The 20175-nt window shown below is 44.2% G+C and overlaps 1 protein-coding gene across 1 annotated transcript; it reads right to left on the bottom strand.

Annotated features, from left to right (window-relative positions):
* Window positions 1-354: 354 nt before the first annotated feature.
* Window positions 355-14632, bottom strand: LOC120317633. The gene is made up of 7 exons (XM_039364365.1): window positions 14453-14632; window positions 10093-10206; window positions 8681-8827; window positions 6098-6241; window positions 5696-5830; window positions 4980-5138; window positions 355-2116 (listed from the first exon to the last, which is right to left on the bottom strand). The coding sequence occupies exons 1-7, from the start codon at window positions 14499-14501 to the stop codon at window positions 537-539; spliced, it is 2328 nt and encodes a 775-aa protein (XP_039220299.1). The 5' UTR covers window positions 14502-14632; the 3' UTR covers window positions 355-536.
* Between the last annotated feature and the right edge of the window lie 5543 nt (window positions 14633-20175).

The raw sequence follows: 20175 nt of genomic DNA, 5'->3' as shown, positions 1-20175 counted from the left end.
GATCCCACAAAACATCCCAAACTGAATTAATACAGAGTCATATTAAGTTCCCAATTCCCTAAACCCTTTGAATCAAATCTCCTAACTGAATATATCTGCTCAACCCTACACAATAGCCGAGGTTTACAAAGCAATCCTATTCCTTACAGAAGGGGGCAAAACACCATCCCTTTATACATTTTTCTACAGTACATTCTCTCCTGCACACTTATAAACACACACTCACACACACAGATTCTCTTGTACAAAACCTAAAGTTTGCCAAATTTTAACCAGGCTCCTCAACTGCAGATTTCACCCTTCCTCTTTTGTAAACGCTGTGAATGTGTGAATCACCAAGTTCCCATGTTCTTCTCTTTCTTTCTTTCTTTCTTTCTTTCTTTCTTTCTTTCTTTCTTTCTTTCTTTCTTTCTTTCTTTCTTTCTTTCTTTCTTTCTTTCTTTCTTTCTTTCTTTCTTTTGGAAGCAGGTTGGGATAAAATCCAGACACCTGGGTCACCATTCAGCAAACATACTTCCCCTCCCTATCTCAACAAACTAAATAAGGGCAGCTAACACAAGAATGAGGGAGAAGAAACCAAAATGAAAGGTGAGGCTGAGAGCTCCACTACCAGGTCTTTCTTTTCCTCCTGTGTTGCGCTCTGGCCTTTTAGGATCAGTGAGGAGTGAGCTGCTAGCATTCCTTGTAGCTTCTTCTTCTGCTCCAGATGAAGCCATCAGGTTCACTTTAGGTGGGTTTTGACACTCTGGGTGCTTGCACGGAGTCTTGGTTTTGGGATGGGAGGTACTAAGTGCTGCAACCAGGCCCATTCCGAGATTGGTGGTGGATTTGGACATGTTGGTGTTGAGATATGTTTGAATATTAGTATTATTAGCAAACAGGTTGGTATTTGCTGCTGAAGAAGCATTTGCTTTGGTCTTGTCTTCTACGATGAAAGAGCTGTTATCGATCGGAAGTATGGGAAGAACATGGCTGGCCAGACCATCTGAAGTGGCATTACGGCTGGCAGGGGTTGATACAGGAATACTATTATCAACAATGAAGCTTTCACCTCCAGTTGACCCATGGCCATGCTCTATGTTGGTGCTTTCTGAGGCATTAGTGGCAGGAGAATGAGGAAGTCCATGCTCCTCTACAGCTAAAACAGAAACGTTGTGTGTGTTTTCAGTGGAGGAGGAATAGGATCCTGATTCCTGATTGCTTCCTTCTCTGAGAAAGTTACCAGCACTGGGAGTGTCTTCAGCAGAGCTGGAGATGTTTACTGGATTTCCACTTCCATAAGGAGGGTGCCTGGAAGGAGAACTTTCACGATCCTTCTCCTTGGTGGCTATGAAGTGTCCCCCAGTGGCAAGGCACTCCCCTTCTGTCTCACATTTATCACTTGCGACGTCCTTATCATTACTATCAGCTGTCAAAACCTCTTTGGAGGGACTTGTCGTGATGGGGGAGGAAGTGGGAGGAGAGGTAGTCCTGTCTCTGTTGGGAACAATGAAAGGTATCAGTAGAGCAACACTTCCATGACTATCATAAGAAGTTGAATTGCGGGTCTCCAGGTTTGTTGTAGCTGAGGAACTGCCTGAAGAACCATGTTCGGGCTGCGAACCACCTGTAGAGGAAGATGATTCACTGCTTTCAGAAGAATTTCCAGAAACACTCTCCTCAAATGTTTTTCCACCTACTAAGATGTGGTCATGAGGGGATGATGGCCGGGCATTGCTCTCATTGACAAAATTCTCACTAACTTTCTTTTCATCCGCCATGTAGATGGTCTCCTTATCAGTGTGGTTTCTGGGAGATGGGACCTCACTGTTAGGAGGGTTCACCACCATGTTACCATCTTCCATCTCGTCTGAATAGAAACAATCAGATTTGGGAATGAGCTCAGCCGGCGTGAGGTTGAACACGGGACATTCTACATCCTCCATGTTTTCGGGGCTGTCGGCAGGGACTTTGGGTTCTGTGACCACACCATCTACAATGCGATTGTTGCAGAGATTCCCTTGGCAACAGATGATGTCAGCATCTTCCAGTTCTTGCACCAATTCCAAGAGAGAACTCTGGCACATGGCAGGGGAAGCACAGCCTTTGAAAGTCACCAAGCTCACCTCTTTTCCAGCTGCAAGAAGAGAAAAGGAGAGAAGGAGACAACATTAATCCAAGAGTTGATGAGACATGGGAGATGGGATGTGTCTCCATTCTGGAGTCACCAATTGTCTAAGGTCTAGTCCAGGGGTCTCCAAACATGGCAACATTAAGACTTGAGGACTTGTAATAGTAATAGTAGTAAAGTTGGAAGGGACCATGGAGGTCATCTAGTCCAACCCCCTGCTCAGGCACGAAACCCTACACCATTTCGGACAAATGGCTGTCCAGTCTCTTCTTAAAAACTTCCAGTGTTGGAGCATTTACTGCTTCTGGAGGCAGGCTGTTCCACTGGTTAATTGTTCTAACTGTCAGGAAGTTTCTCCTTAATTCCAGGTTGTTTCTCTTCTTGATTAGTTTCCATCCATTGCTTCTTGTCCTGCCTTTAGGTGCTTTTGAGAATAGCTTGACTCCCTCTTCTTTGGGGCAGCCCCTGAGATATTGGAACGCTGCTATCATGTCCCCCCTTGTCCTTCTCTTCATTAAACTAGACATACCCAATTCCAGCAACCGTTCCTTATATGTTTTAGCCTCCAGTCCCCTAATCATTTTTGTTGCTCTTCTCTGTACTCTTTCTAGAATCTCAAATCTTTTTTACATCGTGGTGACCAAAACTGGATGCATGGCTGGCTGGGGAATTTTGGGGGTTGAAGTCCACAAGTCTTAAAGTTGCCAAGTTTGAGACAGTCACCGACTGTCTAAGTTCTAGTCCAAGGGTCTCCAAGTTCTAGTCCAAGGGTCTCTTGGCCATATTAAGACTTGTGGACGTCTGGACTTCAACTCCCAGAATTCCTCAGCCAGCATGAAGTCCACAAGTCTTAAAGTTGCCAAGTTTGGAGACCCCTGTTCTAGTCCATCGTATGACCATCTAAACATGGAGCCTCTATGTTGTTGTTCTTTAAGCCAGACTAAAGAGGAAACACAAAAATTGTGGTTAGACTTGCCTCTCAGTCCCCAGTGATTCTGTGGCTAAATTGTCTGAGTGTAACCAGAATGTAGGGAATAGGTCCTGTTCCACCAACTGCTAGTATATAAGCAGTGGCAATTTCTCCCAGCTCATTACTGCCTTCTAGAGTCAGTGCTGAGCAGACTGCCCGGTCCCCAGACTGGATCTGTAGCTTTGCTTTCAGGTTTTCAGACTCCTCTTTTGCACAACGTGCTGGACCCAGTTCAGCTGGGCTTTTGGCCAAGATATGGAACAGAAACTGCTTTCATAACTCTGATGGATGACCTCTTCTGGGAAATGAGTGGGGGTGGAACGTGTGCAGTTTCTTCTCATTCTCCTGAGCCTTTAGGTCAGTTGTTACCAACCTTTTTAATGCCGCGACCCCCAACCGGTCGTAAGTCGAGGACTACTCAACCGGTTGTAAGTCGAGGACTACTCAACTGGTGCAGCACCGTTTGCAGAATGAGACTTTTGGCGGGCTCAGCAGGGCAGAGACAGCCTGGACAATTCCTATTGGCTTTTGAAAGCCAATAGAATTAGACTCTATTCAAGAGAGTCTATTCTATTGGCTTTCAAAAGCCAATAGAATAAAAGGGAGTAGCACAGCTAAGGAAAAGGGGGAAAAAATGGCGGATTGAGTTGTTTGTCGACCCCCGTGAAATGGTTGTTCGACCCCAAATGGATCCCGACCCACAGGTTGAGAACCACTGCTTTAGGTAATTGTGGATGCCATCACACCATTATATCCTTCTGCATGGTCTAGAATAATAGAATTAGGCTTGACGGTACCATGCTGCAGCAGTTCTTGTTTTTCTTATCTTCTTATTACTGCCTCTGGGTTGTTGATTTGTGATATCACACAGGGTACTACTACTCCACCCCCTCTCCATGCAACATCTGGGGATGGTCATCCAGAGCTTTGGGGTAAGGTAATACATGAGAATGCTGAGGCCATGTAGTTCTCCTGCTCCTTACCATCAAGTAATGGGCGTCTCTGAATGTATTGGATAACACTGGATGACGAGACACAAATTAAGATAAAATCCAGATCACCTACGTCTACTAGAATTTTGGGCTCAAGAACTAAGGTTCAGACTGGGGGACAGGACTCCTGAAAGAGCCAATCCAGGGACTATTATTCCATGATGCTCAGTTACATTAACCACCAAGACTTAGACCCAGTGCTTTTTTTTTTTTGTAAGAAAAAAGGTGCCGGAACTTGGAACTCACATCTTGTTTATCTTTTACTTAAAAATATATATATATTCAGTCCTTGACATAAATTTACCTTTTGCAAATAGTCAATCACTGTACACACACCCACACACATCAGTTGTGTAACAAAACATAACAGTCGCCACACCACATTAGCCAAGTCTCCAGTAGAGTAGGGCAATTTGTGGTTGCATTGGGGAACGTTGCCATTTTCTGGGCATGTTGAATCAGATATTTAGTTTCGGCTTGGACAAAACATGTTATGTGAGCGAGGATGCTATATTACTCCATCTTTAGCAGATTATATAAGCTGGGCAACTTTATATAACTTTACTTGGCAACTTTAAGACTTTTGGACTTATGACTCCCAGAATTCCCCAGCCAGCAACATTAAGACTTTTGGACTTATAACTCCCAGAATTCCCCAGCCAGCAACTTTAAGACTTTTGGACTTATAACTCCCAGAATTCCCTAGCCAGCGCGAAGTCCACAAATCTTAAAGTTGCCAAGTTTGGAGACTCCTGTTCTAGTCCATCTTATGACCATCTAAACGTGGATCATCTATTCCTGCCTGGCTAGGGAATTCTGGGAGTTGAAGTCCACAAGTCTTAAAGTTGCCAAGTTTGGAGAGCCCTGATAGAAGCCAAAGTGGAACGTTCTGAGATCAAACCCTCACCTTTACGGTTCTTGCCAATCCCTTCCAGGCACATGTTACGAACACCCGTGCACTTCACCTTGGAGATGGTCTTCCTGGAGCATCCGACATTGGAGTCCTGCCCATCCACACAGCTATAGCACTCCAATCCATTTTTTGGCTGACTTTCCAGGTGCAAGTCTGAAGGGGGGGGGGAGATGCAAAGTAGGAAACTTCTATGAACATTTGTGTGCCATGTTCAGGACCATGAACTTCAGGCTGTTCATGGAAACAGTCAAACCGGGAGGTACAGCATCACACAAATAAGATGTTTCAGAGACACTCTGAAGACCTACATAAGCTGCCCAGAATTCTCTTCCATGCATAGATTAGATGCAACCCATGCTACGTTTTGAAGCCTGGTCTGTTCAGGGATGAGTCCTATCCCATCTTTGCAAATTTCCTTCTTGCAATTGGTTGTTTGCAAAGGGAAATGAGGACACGAAGAGGAGGCCAATAAGACACCAGGCTAGAAAGTGTGTTCTCATCCCATCTTAGGCGTGAAAGCCAGCTGGGTGACTTTGGGCCAATCACCGGGACATTGAGGAATCTGGTAGGGCAAAAAAATCTCTGAAATAACAACCCAGTGGATCACAGGTCTCTAGTAAACCAATAAATGTATCCTGAAGCAACCCTTGGAGTTTGAAATGATGCAGTCCTAGACACCATGTGCAATCAAGCGGAGGAGGGGGAATTACCTGGAGTGAAGGTGTTGCAAAATGGAGTATTACAGCAGCTGGCGTGGATGGTCCGGCTTCCAGAGTGAAAGCTCAAGGTCTCCTCACACCGGGGGAGATTGGTGCAGCCTTTCAGCTTGAGATTGGAATATGGACCTATTAAGGAGGAAGTTTAATAGAGTGGTCCATTACTCCCACAACACTGAGGATCATCCCTCCTTCCTCACCATCTGCTCATCCGGAGACAGAGGACAACAGTTGAGTAAGGCATACTTCACAACTGGGAGGTCCTAAGTGATGGCCTTCCTGTCTGTTGAAGTGCCTTGGTGCATTCTATTCATCTTAATCCAGTCATTCGCCCCCATCTCTAATCTATCTACCTTTTTTTTCTTCCCTTTCCCATTTTTTTCCTTCGCTACTTACCCAACTTCCCAGTGATGTCAAGATCCACACATTGGTCCTGTTGCCCAACACAGCTGATCTGAGTGCGAGAAGCTTCAGGACACCAGGCTCCTTGGGAGGTACAGGTATGGCAGCGCATGTGATTGGTTGGGGCAGGAAAAGAGACTGGGGAGAGGCGCACAAGAGGGTAGAAATTAGCATGCATTTGAAAGGAAGCACATGGGCCCAATAAATCAGAGCCAACCCTGCTTAGTTTTCTGTAGTGGGATGTGCGAATGACCTTGGGGGACACAGGGAGGAGATGCTGGCTAGGAAACAATCAGATAAGAGAAGGAGAAACCCCCAGTGGCTTAATGGTCAGAGGAAGAAACAAAGGAAAGACCTGCCCTTATGGATCAAGCAATTAAAAAGTCTGAAGTACTTTCAGAAGTCAAGAACAAATTCTTCTTCCAATTCAGATGCCCCAAGTCTTGCAACAATACTGTTGTCCATCCCCACTCAACACAAAACATCAAAACAATTACAAAATGGAAATTAGAATATTTCGGACATGGGATGCGACATACGGCATACTCCATTTAATCCTCCAAGGAAAGATTGAAGGCAAACGAGGTCCAGGCAGAAGAAGAACATCATGGCTTCAAAACCTAAGGGACTGGTTTGGACAAAACTCAGCAGCACTTTTTCGTGCGGCTGCTGATAAAAACAGGATCGCCAACATGATCACCACCGTCCGATAACGGATATGGCACAAGGAGAAGAAGAACTCAACACAAAACAAAACAAAAAAAGGAAAAGGAAAGGAAAGCTAGTCATCTGGTTCTTGTCAATTTCATCTTTTTGCTTTTTTTCCTTAGAAACTACTAAGGCAGGGGTTCTCAACCTTGGCAACTTTAAGACTTGTGGACTTCAACTCCCAGAATTCCTCAGCCAGCAAAGCTGGCTAAGGAATTCTGGGAGTTGAAGTCCACAAGTCTTAAAGTTGCCAAGGTTGAGAACCCCTGTACTAAGGGGAGCTGCAAAGCTATGAAGTCATCATTCCCTTAGAAGACCCAAAGCTGGGAAGTTTGGAAAGACAAAGGGGAAGAGCTCCCTCTAATGGAGAAATGGAGCCACAGCCTCTTAAAAACAAAAATCCTTAAAGTGCAACTGAGTCACAAAGTAATCAGTTCTGTTCTTCAGCTGTGGGAACACAGAGCTGGAGCACCAATATCTGAAGTTGCTTTCGAGCTGGCAGAGGATCTCCGTGGAAGGCCAGCCAAGCTCAGCTCAAACTAATGTCTCATTTTTATACTTTCTATCCCCCAAGTCACAGTAAGGGAATAGAGTTAGGTTTTTTAGATAAGAAGAGCATAGGGCTCGGCGTTGCTTAGATGGACAACTGTACCGATTGAAATAATAATTAAAAAACAGTAACAATTAACATTTGCCTATCAAAGGTCCTTGGGAAGAAATTGAGATAATAAAAAATGCCAAATCCGCTCTAAATATCTGACTGACAGTCAACAAACCAATAAGAATAAATACTGCACAAAAAAGAAGGATGGCTAGGCAGACACCAAAGCTTTCATTCTATATATTAGTCTTTCATAGGCATCTTTTTGAGGCAAGGAGGGGACAAATGAGGATTAAGTGTCTTGCAACATCACCCTGCAGACTATGTGACTTACACACTTGAGACGCAAGTGGAAAAGCTGGAGGTTTGTTTTTATAACATCACAACACAGGTTGTCATTTGATTCTCATTGTGGTTGGTACCGGATCCCTGTGTAGCCTTTTCCAATTTAATGTTCCTTTTGCTGAATTTCAATCCCCAGAATTCCTGGTCAGCTCATTGAAAATTTGGGAAGTTGTACAGAAGTCCAGATGACCAGCTTGGTTTAGTGGTTAAAGCACCAGGCTAGAAATCAAGCGACTGTGAGTTCTAATCCTGCTTTAGGGGTGAAAGCTGGCTGGGTGACTTTGGCCCAATCACCAGGATGCGGTGAGTTCTAGTCCCGCCTTAGGATGAAAGCTGGCTGGGTGACTTTGGGCCAATCACCAGGAGACTGTGAGTTCTAGTCCCGCCTTAGGATGAAAGCTGGCTGGGTGACTTTGGGCCAATCACCAGGAGACAGTGAATTCTAGTCCCACCTTAGGCATGAAAGCTGGCTAGGTGACTTTGGGCCAATCACCAGGAGACTGTGAGTTCTAGTCCACCTTAGAATGAAAGCTGGCTGGGTGACTTTGGGCCAATCACCAGGAGACTGTGAGTTCTAGTCCTGCCTTAGGCATGAAAGGCAGCTGGGTGATTTTGGGCCATTCCCTCTCTCTAAGCCCACCCCACCCCACAGGGTTGTTGTTGTGGGGAAAATAGGAGGAGAAAGGAGATATATTCCATGTCTTGAGATTTGTAAAAATAATAAAGGTGGGATATAAATAAAAAATAGTGAATAAATGAGAATGATTTCTCAAGTCTCCTTAGTTTGCATAATCCCCCTTTTCCTGGGACTGTTGCACCCTTCAGAAGAGACATGTTTTGTGCAACATCCCCTGTCCTCCTTTTGCTGGGACGAGAGCCCTCCCTGGCCCAATTCAAAGAGGGGGTGTCCCCTCAGGACTCACCAAAAGAGGTCTCGTTGTTACAGCCATCCTCCGAACAAAAGTTTGCTTGGTACGACAGAGTCACGAGATGTGAAGTCAGGAAAAAAGAATCAAATGGATAGAGCTGCCGAGCGCAGCCTTTCCTCACGGTCTGGAATTCCAGAAAAGCTGGGGGGGGGGGAAGGAGGAGATGGAAATATTTTTTTTTTTAGGCTGGACAATCCATGACATGGTTAGGATGGACAAGACTTGGGAGACTGGAGGAGATATTCTCTAGATCAGTGGTTCTCAACCTTTTTAATGCCACGACCCCCAACCGGTCGTAAGTCGAGGACTACTCAACCGGTCGTAAGTCAAGGACTACTCAACTGGTGCAGCACCATTTGCAGAATGGGACTTTTGGCGGGCTCAGCAGGGCAGAGACACCTGGACAATTCCTATTGGCTTTTGAAAGCCAATAGAATTAAGACTCTATTCAAGAGAGTCTATTCTATTGGCTTTCAAAAGCCGATAGAATAAAAGGGAGTAGTACAGCTAAGGAAAAGGGGGGAAAAAATGGCGGACTGCGTTGTTTGGCGACCCCCGTGAAATGGGGTCCCGACCCACAGGTTGAGAACCACTGCTTTAGATATACTGTTTTTCCAATACTACCTGCTGCCTTCCCACAATATAATAATAATAATAATGATGATGATGATGATGATGATGATGATGATGATGGAAGGGACCTTGGAGGTCATCTAGTCCAACCCCCTGCTCAGGCAAGAAACCCTATACCATTTCAGACAAATGGCTGTCCAGTCTCTTCTTAAAAACTTCCAGTGTTGGAGCATTCACCACTTCTGGAGGCAGGTTGTTCCACTGGTTAATTGTTCTAACTGTCAGGAAGTTTCTCCTTAGTTCTACGTTGCTTCTCTCCTTGATTACTTTCCATCCGTTGCTTCTTGTCCTGCCTTCAGGCGCTTTGGAGAATAGCTTGACTCCCTCTTCTTTGGGGCAGCCCCTGAGATACTGGAACCCTGCTATCATGTCCCCCCTCGTCCTTCTCTTCATTAAACTAGACATCCCCAATTCCAGCAGCCGTTCCTTATATGCTTTAGCCTCTAGTGCCCTAACCAACAGAATTAGTTGGTTTTATTTTGACAGATAGACTCTCTTTTGAACTCTCTTCCTGTGTTTGGCTTTGGAGCAGGGTCAGGACTAGAAGACCTCCGAGGTCCGTTTCAGTTCTGTTATTCTGTATTCTATTCAGACTTCTGACTTAAAATTGCTGTACAAATAAAGGCGTCTGCTGGTCAGGTCAGCTGTCATGGAATAATCCAAGCTCTGCCTGTTTTGAAAACTGGGCAGAGCTTTATTTGTGCCATTATGGCTGCTGTCTTAATTTTTTGGACTGTACCCTACAGACAACGCTAAGGAGGAACGACACTTACAGACATGGGCCTTTCGGACTGATGTTGTGCAGCTGGCCGAGGAACCTTCACAGGCCATGCTTTCTCCAACACAATTGTATTCTCCATGGCATGTATTACACTGCAGGCAAAACACTGGGAAGAAAAGAAGAAAAATTAGTTATTGCACCTTTAAGACTAAGTAGTACTTTATTCCCTTAAGACCTGTGGATTTCAACTCCCGGAATTCCCCAGCCAGCCATGTGGACTGAGGAATTCTGGGAGTTGAAGTCCACAAGTCTTGAGGTGGCCAGAGTTGGACACCCCTGCCTTAAGATTTGTATAGTCCACCCAACTCACAGGATGCCCACATCCTTCACTGAAGGGAGAGGGAAGTTAGAAGCCTCTGTTATGCACTTATTTAAAACTATAAAGAAAGAAATAACATGGATTGGATAAGAAAGAACATGATAAATGCCGAGTATATTAGAAAAGTTCCATCTATTTTTAAATCTGTGCCCTGTGAACTGCGAGCCGCTAGACACTGAGACGGGTGAAACATCAATTTAATAAATAAAATGAAAAAAGAAATAAATTTTTTATGTCTAAAGGGACTAGTTTCTCATGCAGCATAAACCATGCAATGAAAGAAAACCCGGCTGCCATTAAAAGAACTTTAACCCCCAGTTTCAGGAGCCAGAAATGTGAAGCTGGGTTCATCTTTACTTTCGCCTTTTTTGATCTCTTCCGTATTCATCACTGGAGCTAATCATCCTGCCTCTGCAATTATGTGGCAGATACTATGGACTGAGGACACTGAGGACTAGAAACTTCCTGTTGAGAAGGGTGCTTTTAAATTGAAAGCCAGAGTTTTAAGAGTTTGGGGGGAGGGGTATGTGGAACCAAGAAGAAAGTCTGGTTTTCTGTGTAATTATTCTGCTTTCTTGTAAATTCCATGAGCTTGGAAGAGGAGGAAAGGAAGAAACTAAATGATGTTTACACGAAACATCATGTAAACATTTTGAAGGGTGGAGTTGTGTTGTGCTATTATCTACTTCAGGCAAGTGGAAACATGTCTCCTCCGCTTCACTATTAGGCTATTTTATTATTGCCAATTAACCTATCCCTGTTTAGCTAGTCCAGGAAACATATGAGACTGAATTGCATCTTGCAATAAACTGTTTATTGAATCATTTATTGAATAACTCATGATCGGCAGGGTGTCAATAACTTGCTAAGCTACCAACCAGTTTCTGCAATCTTGGGTTTATATCGTGCATTCATCCAAACTAATCAAGCCAGGTTACTGCAAGATGTTCGTCTAATCCAGGGATAGGCAACCTTGGCTCTTTTATGACTCCTGGACTTCAATTCCCAGAATTCCTGAGCCAGCCATGCTGAGGGGAAAGGGAGAGGTTTCCAAGCTGAGCCTTGCTGGCTCAGGAATTCTGGGAGTTGAAGTCCACAAGTCTTAGAGCTGCCAAGGTTGAGGACCCCTGATATAAGGCAGGGTGGGCAACCTTGGCTCTTTTATGACTCGTGGACTTCAACTCCCAGAATTCCTGAGCCAGCATGGGGGAAACTTTGGTCCCTTCATGACTTATGGACTTCAACTCCCAGAATTCCTGAGCCAGCCATGCTGAGGGGAAAGGGAGAGGTTTCCAAGCTGAGCCATGCTGACTCAGGAATTCTGGGAGTTGAAGTCCATGAGTCATAAAAGAGCCAAGGTTGCCTACCCCTGATCTAATCCTTTCCTTAAATGCAGAGAGGAGGCGACAAGGAAACCTCACAGAACTTGCTAACTCGTAAGCAAATAAAACATTGGAAGACTCAGCCTGAAGTGCAACTTAGTCAGTACAGGTAGTCCTCAACGTACGACAAATTTCTATTGCTAAGTGAGTTTTATGACCCCATTTTATGACTCTCCTTGCCACAGTGGTTAAGTGAATCACTACAGTTCTTAAGTTAGTAGCATGGTGGTTAAGTGAATCTGGCTTCCCCATGGACTTTGCTTGTCAGGAGATTACAAAACGTGATCACGTGACCCCGGGACACTGCAACAGTCATAAGTACATGCCAGTTGCCAAACATCCCAGTTTTGATCATGTGACCATGGGGATGCTGCAACCGTTGTAAAAGTGAAAAAGTCACTTTTCTGTACTTGTTAATTCCTGATGATGACCTGGATGTAACTGTCCCCATATGGATTCAGTTTTCCTATTCAGTGCTGACTACTAGCATGCAAATACAGGAAAACACTTCCATAAACAAAGTGTCATGGTTCCGACAGATGAAACTCTTCAAAGAACTTCCAGGCATTGTTTACCTTAAAGAAACTTTATTTGAGTAACATAGCATCGGCACTTACACAGTCGAAGACAAAAACTGGATTCCCCTCCCCTGAGCATATAGTATCAAAGCACAATTCCCTCCTCCAATTAACAGTCATAAATCACATTCTCCAATTAGTTTGAAATGCTGGCTTTCCCTCCAGTTCTCCAGCCCGCCAATTCTTATCATCTCTTATTTCATTAACCTTGGTTCTCACACCAAGTCCAGTATTGTTATGTCTATCTAAACTCTCATGCACATTCCTCCCCACCCAGCATCATCTAATTCTAAAAGTAAAACATAAGAAGAAAATGGTTGCATCTCTAACTGTTGTGAAAGCAAAACCATCCGATGTTAGCAGCGTTGACATCAAGCACATTTCCATTATAAGCAAGGAATGCTTTCTCATAGTACGTCCCACTGAATTCACTGAGGAATAACACAAACTAGGTTGAAATCTAATATACAATTATGCAGAAATAATCTCTGCTGAACATTGATGTCTGAACAGCCAGCAGTATAGCCGATTATTTTGAGTAGCATCAGAATGTTCTGTCTTTATTCAAGCTGCAATAAGCGTTCTGAAACTCAACCAGCTCTAGAAGCTGTTTAACTTTTTAAAAACCAGTTATTGGCTTTTGAAAAGGATTTTACAGATCAAGGTATTTAAACATTGCAACTACCCTGAATTAAAACACATTGAAACTGTTTATAAAGGAATATAATAACTGTCTCTTCTCTCAATCACTTTCCAGATGTTAATTTTGCAATATAGATGGGAAGAAGCCACTAAATTTATTTAATTTTACTGTTAAAAGATAAAGATAGGTTTTGTTTATTTGCAGGCTGGACATGGATCTGCCCACTGTTCGACAGGATATAGTTTAATATTCATGTTAATAATGTATATTAATATTGTTATAACATAATCTGTTTTCTTTCAAACCTGTCAGACTTGTTGCAGATATTCTTGCCTGATTATTATAGTTTGTACGTGCTCAATAATTGCCTGTTATTGCAACTGGATGCAAGCATTGGGGTTTATCATGCATCTTTTAAGTTTCCATAGATCATGGGTTGGCCATCATCAAGATGCAAAGTTCCATTAAACTTGTTGGTTTTGCTTTGGACAAAAAACTTTTACCAGGTTATATTTTCTGGTAAACTGAATTGGATTGCAATCTACACTAGGTGTTTTCAACTGAAATGTTCTCCAACAGTGGACTTCAGCCCTCAACATTCTGGAGCCAACTCAGCTACCACTGTGAATTGAAATCTGCATATGGAGGTTGGGAGAAAAAAATGACCTATATCCACGTCTTGGAGATTTTCAATCATCCAGATCATGTTGGTCCCAAAGATGCTTTTTCAAAATGCAATTGGACTTTGTTTTCCTTGAAGACGTTTCACTTTAGCAGTTCCAAGAAGGTTCCACACCCATTTGCACTATTCAGATGACTCTGAGGGCACAGATAAAGCTCCAGGTGGCCTCAACGACTCTCATAAAGAGTGCTAATGACCAGATGACTGCAAAGGAATATAAATCCTTCCATCCTCCACCATTCGGTCAGAACTGAAGAAGCTTCTTGGATGAGAAGCGAAACATCTTCAGGGTTGTCTTTTGAAAAAGTACCTTTGGGACCTATATCAACAATCTTACATTGTTGAAGATAAAGTCCCTTCTGAAGCAAGGCATTTAGTACTTCTAACACTCTGAATGTGTTAGAAAATAGAGCGGATGGGAAAGTTAGAGATGCTAGGAAAACGTAAAACCAATTCTAAGGCTCCTATAGCACAGAGCAGTTAAACGTAATCTAAGGAAGACCTTCAGAGCTTTGATGAAGAGAAAGTTCTCCAGAAGAAAGTGGCATACCATTTTCCCCCACCTAAGGCACAAATCCATCACAAAAGTAAAGATTCTTCCGTAAGGAAAAGAGCTAAAGAATTTCCAGGGAAAGTAGAATAATTCTGATAAGTTGAACCAAAGTAGAGTATTAAAGTTGTGAGGCGTCCTTGAATATCAACAAGTACCACCATAAAAGGAGTCTAAGAGACACCCATCTTGTTTTACCTTGGCCGAGGAGGTTGAGTAGCAATACCATTAACAGGTTCTTAGCCATCCTGTGATGCCTCTAGCTTCCCTCTTTGTATCCTGTTCCCTGGATGTGGCCAGCTGTCTGTCACTGCTTCTCATGCGCTTCTAAACGTTCCTGACTGAACCTTCCCTTCTATATGGACCTGCCCCAAACCAAAAACCTGTTTGGGTTTTTTATTGGTCTCAGGCTAAGATCCTCCTCTGTCCCAACGAGTGGGAAAGGACAGTTTCATGAAGGCCGTCTGGCACGTGAGCTGCCACCCCAGAGGATGCTCTGGAGAAGACCCGCCCGGTATCAGGATGAGTCACCGCTGGAGCTCCTGAAAGCATCCTGAAAGATAAATGGGAAGGTGAGCACATCAGGAATCCAACCCAGCGGGTTGGAATGAGAGGGACGGGAAAGAGAGGGAGGGAGAAGCACTCGCCAGGGGATGGGAGAATCAGAAAAAAGAGAAAGGAATGACCGAGTAAGGCTGGAAAAAAATGCTTCACCAAGTACAGGTAGTCCTTGATTTATGAACACTGCTGAGATCAGAATTTCCACTGCGAAGGGAGACTTATTAGGCAAGATCACCTGTTAAAGGAGAGGAAAGGAGAGGAAAAATGTATTCTAGCATGGAGACAGTGCAGGGAGGAAATGAAAGAGACCAGTCTGTTGAAGCATTTATTTGCTATTTTCCATCAATCATAATAGAGCTGGAAGGGATCTTGGAGGTCTTCTAGTCCAACCCCCTGCTCAAGCAGGAGACCCTATATCAGTGGTTCTCAACCTTTTTAATGCCGCGACCCCCAACCAATCGTAAGTCGAGGACTACTCAACCGGTCGTAAGTCGAGGACGACTCAACTGGTGCAGCACCATTTGCAGAATGGGACTTTTGGCGGGCTCAGCAGGGCTGAGACAGCCTGGACAATTCCTATTGGCTTTTGAAAGCCAATAGAATTAGACTCTATTCAAGAGAGTCTATTCTATTGGCTTTCAAAAACCAATAGAATAAAAGGGAGTAGCACAGCTAAGGAAAAGGGGGGGGAAAATGGCGGACTGCGTTGTTTGGTGACCCCCGTGAAATGGTCGCTCGACCCCAAATGGGGTCCTGACCCACAGGTGGAGAACCACTGGTCTATACCATTTCAGACAAGTGGCTGTCCAGTCTTTTCTTAAAAACCTCCAATGATGAAGCACCCACAACTTTTGGAGGCAAGCTTAATTGTTCTCCCTGTTAGGAAGTTTCTCCTTAATTCCAGGTTGCTTCTCTCCTTGGTTAGTTTCCATCCAGTGTTTCTTGTCCTGCCCTCTGGTGCTTTGGAAAATAAGCTGGCCCCCTCTTCTTTGTGCCAAGCTGCCAGATTTTGATCATGTGACCACAGCGACATTGCAGTGGTTGTAAATCTGAGGACCGGTCATTTTTTTTCAGTGCTGTTGTAACACTGAATGGTGGCTAAACGAATGGTTGTAAATTAAGGACTACCTGAATGTTTAGGTGGGTCCATTGCAAGCCAGCAACCTTATTCACATGATAAGCAAAGCTTGCATAGTTTTAATCTGGGGTTTGGGTTGACCTGATATCTTATGTAAACACGGGGTTAGTTTCTGGTTCAACGTGTTGAGCAACCCCCCAAAAAGGATACCAGTGTTGTATGTTGCAATGCAATACTCTTTCATCTCATCCTTTTTCCAAGTTCTCTGGACTAGCTAATGCTGGACAGCATCCCAACAACCTGGCACTTACATCACCGTAGTTCTTAAACCAGGCTGTGTAGCACTGTGTTGAAGGAAAAATCTTCATCATGGTTCAGTCCAAGCTGGGAATAAACAATATGGCAACTACTTTAGAAAGAAGGTTGCAGTTCGTTGAAGAGGAGAGCCAGACAGAAAGGTGGCTCTGGACGAAAAGAGAGCGAGCACATGTGGGGAGTGGGTTTTTATATCTTTTTGAGCCTTTTGTTTGGAGTTGTTCCTGTGGCATGAACTTTGATCTGAGTCTGAATGTGCCTTTCTGGTATTCTGATGGTGGTGGGTTAATCCTATTATATCCCAAAGGTCATATCCTGCTTCTCTGGGGCTGTGGCTGACTCTTAGATTTTTGGTGTGAGGGGTTGTTGATTCTAAGGGTTGCTGATCTTTCTTCCTAATCCCAGTTTCCTGACTCCAGTCTTTCTGACAAGATTATCACCTCTGCATTTCTGCAGACTTGGTATCTGTTGGGACAGGGAGACTTGGGGGTGGGGTTGGTTTCTGCTTTTAAAATCCTTTAGGGAAATATATTCTGCCTTTTAAATATTTCCAAAAATATTTCTTTCTCTTGGGGGGGGGGGCGGTATGACTTCCCACAAATGTGAATTCAAAAGTGTTAAGGGAAGTGTGTTGAAACACATGGAATACACACAGGGGATCAAACTCAACTCTGCCTCCCTTTTGTAAGCTGCTTAGAGTCGGTTTCATAGGGGCAGGAGAGAGTCCCTGATCCAAATAGATTCCTAAAACCAAACACAGCCATTTCCAGGAAGTTGTCGTAGCCCAGCCAGGTTTTGCAATCCGAGAAAAGATGTAGTTGCTTTAAGGAACTGCAGATAAGTGTGATATGAGCACCCCTGGGCACACCAAAGCACTTTTTTGCCTCTAGCTGGACAGTGCTGCACACCCTGTTGTGTGTTTACTACACATAAAGACTACTTTAAAGGTTTTGTTTGTGCAATTGCTTCTGTGAGCAGGGGTCATCCCTAAGTTAGGAGGCACCAGGAAATCTCTGGTTGCTTTCATGATGATTCAATTTCCACTTCTTTAATTGATGCCTCTGTTCAGGTGATGGACAGATAAAAACACAGTCTTGCTAGATAGGATTCCACAAGGACAGATGGGTTAGTCAGTTGCAGAAATAAAGTTTGATATCATCTTAAATCAGAGCCAGAGTTTAAAGCTAGAGTGGCTCACATTTGCATATAGTCCCATACTGCCTGGATCTCCTTCTGATTGTGATTCCTTCCAACCGATAGGACAAATGGTCTTCCATTTAGATATGTTTATCTTATCTGAGTTGCAAAACTCCAGGTAACCAATAGATGGCAGCAAAGATCCCTTTCTCCCAAGGGTACTTTTTCAAGAGGCAACTGGACTTTCTTGTTTTTCTTTGACGACCTTTCGTTTCTCATCCGTGAAGCTTCGTCAGCTGGGAATTCATGTCCCTGGGGTCATGTGTAAAATGGGTCAAAACTTGCTTAGCAACAGAAAGCTTGACTCAGTTGTGGTTGTACATCGAGGACTGCCTATAATTCAGTCACCAAGTGAAGGCAGCCGGTGTTGAAGTGAGAACTAAGGTCCCTTCCAAATTCTTGGGAGATTGTGTGTGTGTGGTCCAACCACTGGAACTTGTAGGCAAGTAGACAACCAGTCATCTGGAATTGGGTGGGCCTTTCTCATTAACACCAGGATGGGAATTAAGTTACATCTGTCTATCCACTAAAGAGAGATATTTTCTTGTCCCAAGATGAGTTCAGATTGGGTGCACTCTGACTTCTTCCTCCAGGCCATGGTTTTCCCAGTTGCAATGTATGGCTGTGAAAGTTGGACCATAAGAAAGGCTGAGCACCAAAGAATTGAGGCCTTTGAACTATGTTTTAGCTACGCACAGGAAGTGCTCCTTCCATCTTGCTTGTTCCATCCCTTGCTATATCATTAATACAGGTAGTTGCCAAGTTACGACCACAATGGAGCCCGGATATTTACATTGCTAAGTGAAACAGGTGTTAAGTGAGCTTTGCCTATTTTACGACTTTTCTGGCCCCCATTCTTAAATGAATCCCTGCCGTTGTTAAATTAGTAACCTGGTTGTTAAGTGCCTCTGGCTTCCCCATGGACTTTGCTTGGCAGGTCTCAAAAGCTGATCAGATGGCTCCGGGACACTGCAACCGTCGTAAATATGAACTGGTTGCTAAGCATCTAAATTTTACATGACCCTGAGGATGCTGCAACGGTCGCAAGGGTGAAAAAATGGTCCCAAGCCACTTTTTTCCCAGCGTCGTTGTAACTTTGAACAGTCACTAACTCAGTGGTTCTCAACCTTTTTAATGCTGCGACCCCCAACCGGTCGTAAGTCGAGGACTACTCAACCGGTCGTAAGTCGAGGACTACTCAACTGGTGCAGCACAGTTTGCAGAATGGGACTTTTGGTGGGCTCAGCAGAGCAGAGACAGCCTGGACAATTCCTATTGGCTTTTGAAAGCCAATAGAATTAGACTCTATTCAAGAGAGTCTATTCTATTGGCTTTCGAAAGCCAATAGAATAAAAGGAAGTAGCACAGCTAAGGAAAAGGGGAAAAAAATGGCAGACTGCGTTGTTTGGCGACCCCCGTGAAATGGTCGTTCGACCCCAAATGGGGTCCCGACCCACAGGTTGAGAACCACTGCACTAACTGAACTGTAGTAAGTCGAGGTCTATGGTGACCCAAATTCAGCACACTCGGCTCTGCTCCAAAGGGCATTTGTTATGTCTGAGAGTCAACAAGGGCTTTCTCGCCAAATCGTGGCCATGGAGGAGTTGGCCTTTGCGCAAAGTGGGTATTGGGATTGATGGAGTCAATCCGGAAACAATGCTAAGAGCCACCTGGAATCTTACATTGTCTCTTACGTGTCCAGGAATGAGAAAAGTCAATGCAGGAAGAAACGGCAACGTAATTCACAGCTGGGGAGGAGGCCAGGAAATGGATCAGATGTTTATTTATTTTTATTAGCCTCGCGCCATTAAATCAAGACGACATCCTAAATACCTAACCATCTTCTGCCAAATACATTGTGCTGAGCACAATGACGGGAAGAAAAGCGGCCGGTCAAGTTGGAAGGCTTCTGTTTATGAACTCCAAGGTCTTCTAATCCAACTCCCTGGTTCAAGAAGGAGGAAGCTTATACAGGTAGTCCTCGACTTACGACCTCAGTCGAGCCCAACATTTCTGTTGCTAAGTGAGACGTTGGTGATGTGAATTTTGTCCCATTTTGCGACCTTTCTTGCCACCGTTGTTCAGTGCCTCACTGCAGTTGTGGGAATTAGTAACACTGCAGTTGTGGGAATTAGTAACATTGACTTTGCTTGTCGGAATGTCACAAAAGCCACGACTGCAGGACACTGCAGCTGTCAGAGATATGAGTCAGTTGTCAAGTTAGTAATAAGGCAGTTAAGTGAATCTCACTTCCTCATTGACTGTGCTTGCCAGAAGGTCACAACATTCAACATTCGTTACTCCAGCCCACCTGTGGTCTCTTCAACCTATCATAGTTAATCAAACTGACGCAACACAGTGGAGAATTTATGCCGCTGCCTTTTCCTGTCCAGACATCAACCTTATCCTTGCTAAGAGGCAAGCGATATGGACTTAAATTGGTTTTATTTCCAAGTAAAAATGCACAGGCATGCTGCTTTTATCTACTGGCCCTTCATTTGGGTGGGGGGAGATTTCCCCTTCTGACAGATTTCAGCAACCTGGCAACTTCCCAGAGAGAAAACAAAGGCAGCATTTAGATGCCCCGCAGGCTCCTTTAATTTGACTCCTGTGGGCCCGTCAAGATTCTAGGACAGTGATGGCGAATCTTTTAGAGACCGAGTGCCCAAACTGCAACCCAAAACCCACTTATTTATCACTGGGTGCCAGGTGGGTGTGGCCACTGGGTGGGCGTGGCTGTGGTGGTCATGGCAGACTGGTGGGTGTGGCC

This window comes from Crotalus tigris, unplaced genomic scaffold, assembly GCF_016545835.1.
Source record: "Crotalus tigris isolate CLP2741 ecotype Arizona unplaced genomic scaffold, ASM1654583v1 scf7180000019753.2282721675:598951, whole genome shotgun sequence".
Taxonomy (NCBI): Eukaryota; Metazoa; Chordata; class Lepidosauria; order Squamata; family Viperidae; genus Crotalus; species Crotalus tigris.
This window is presented reverse-complemented; position numbering and strand designations above follow the sequence as displayed.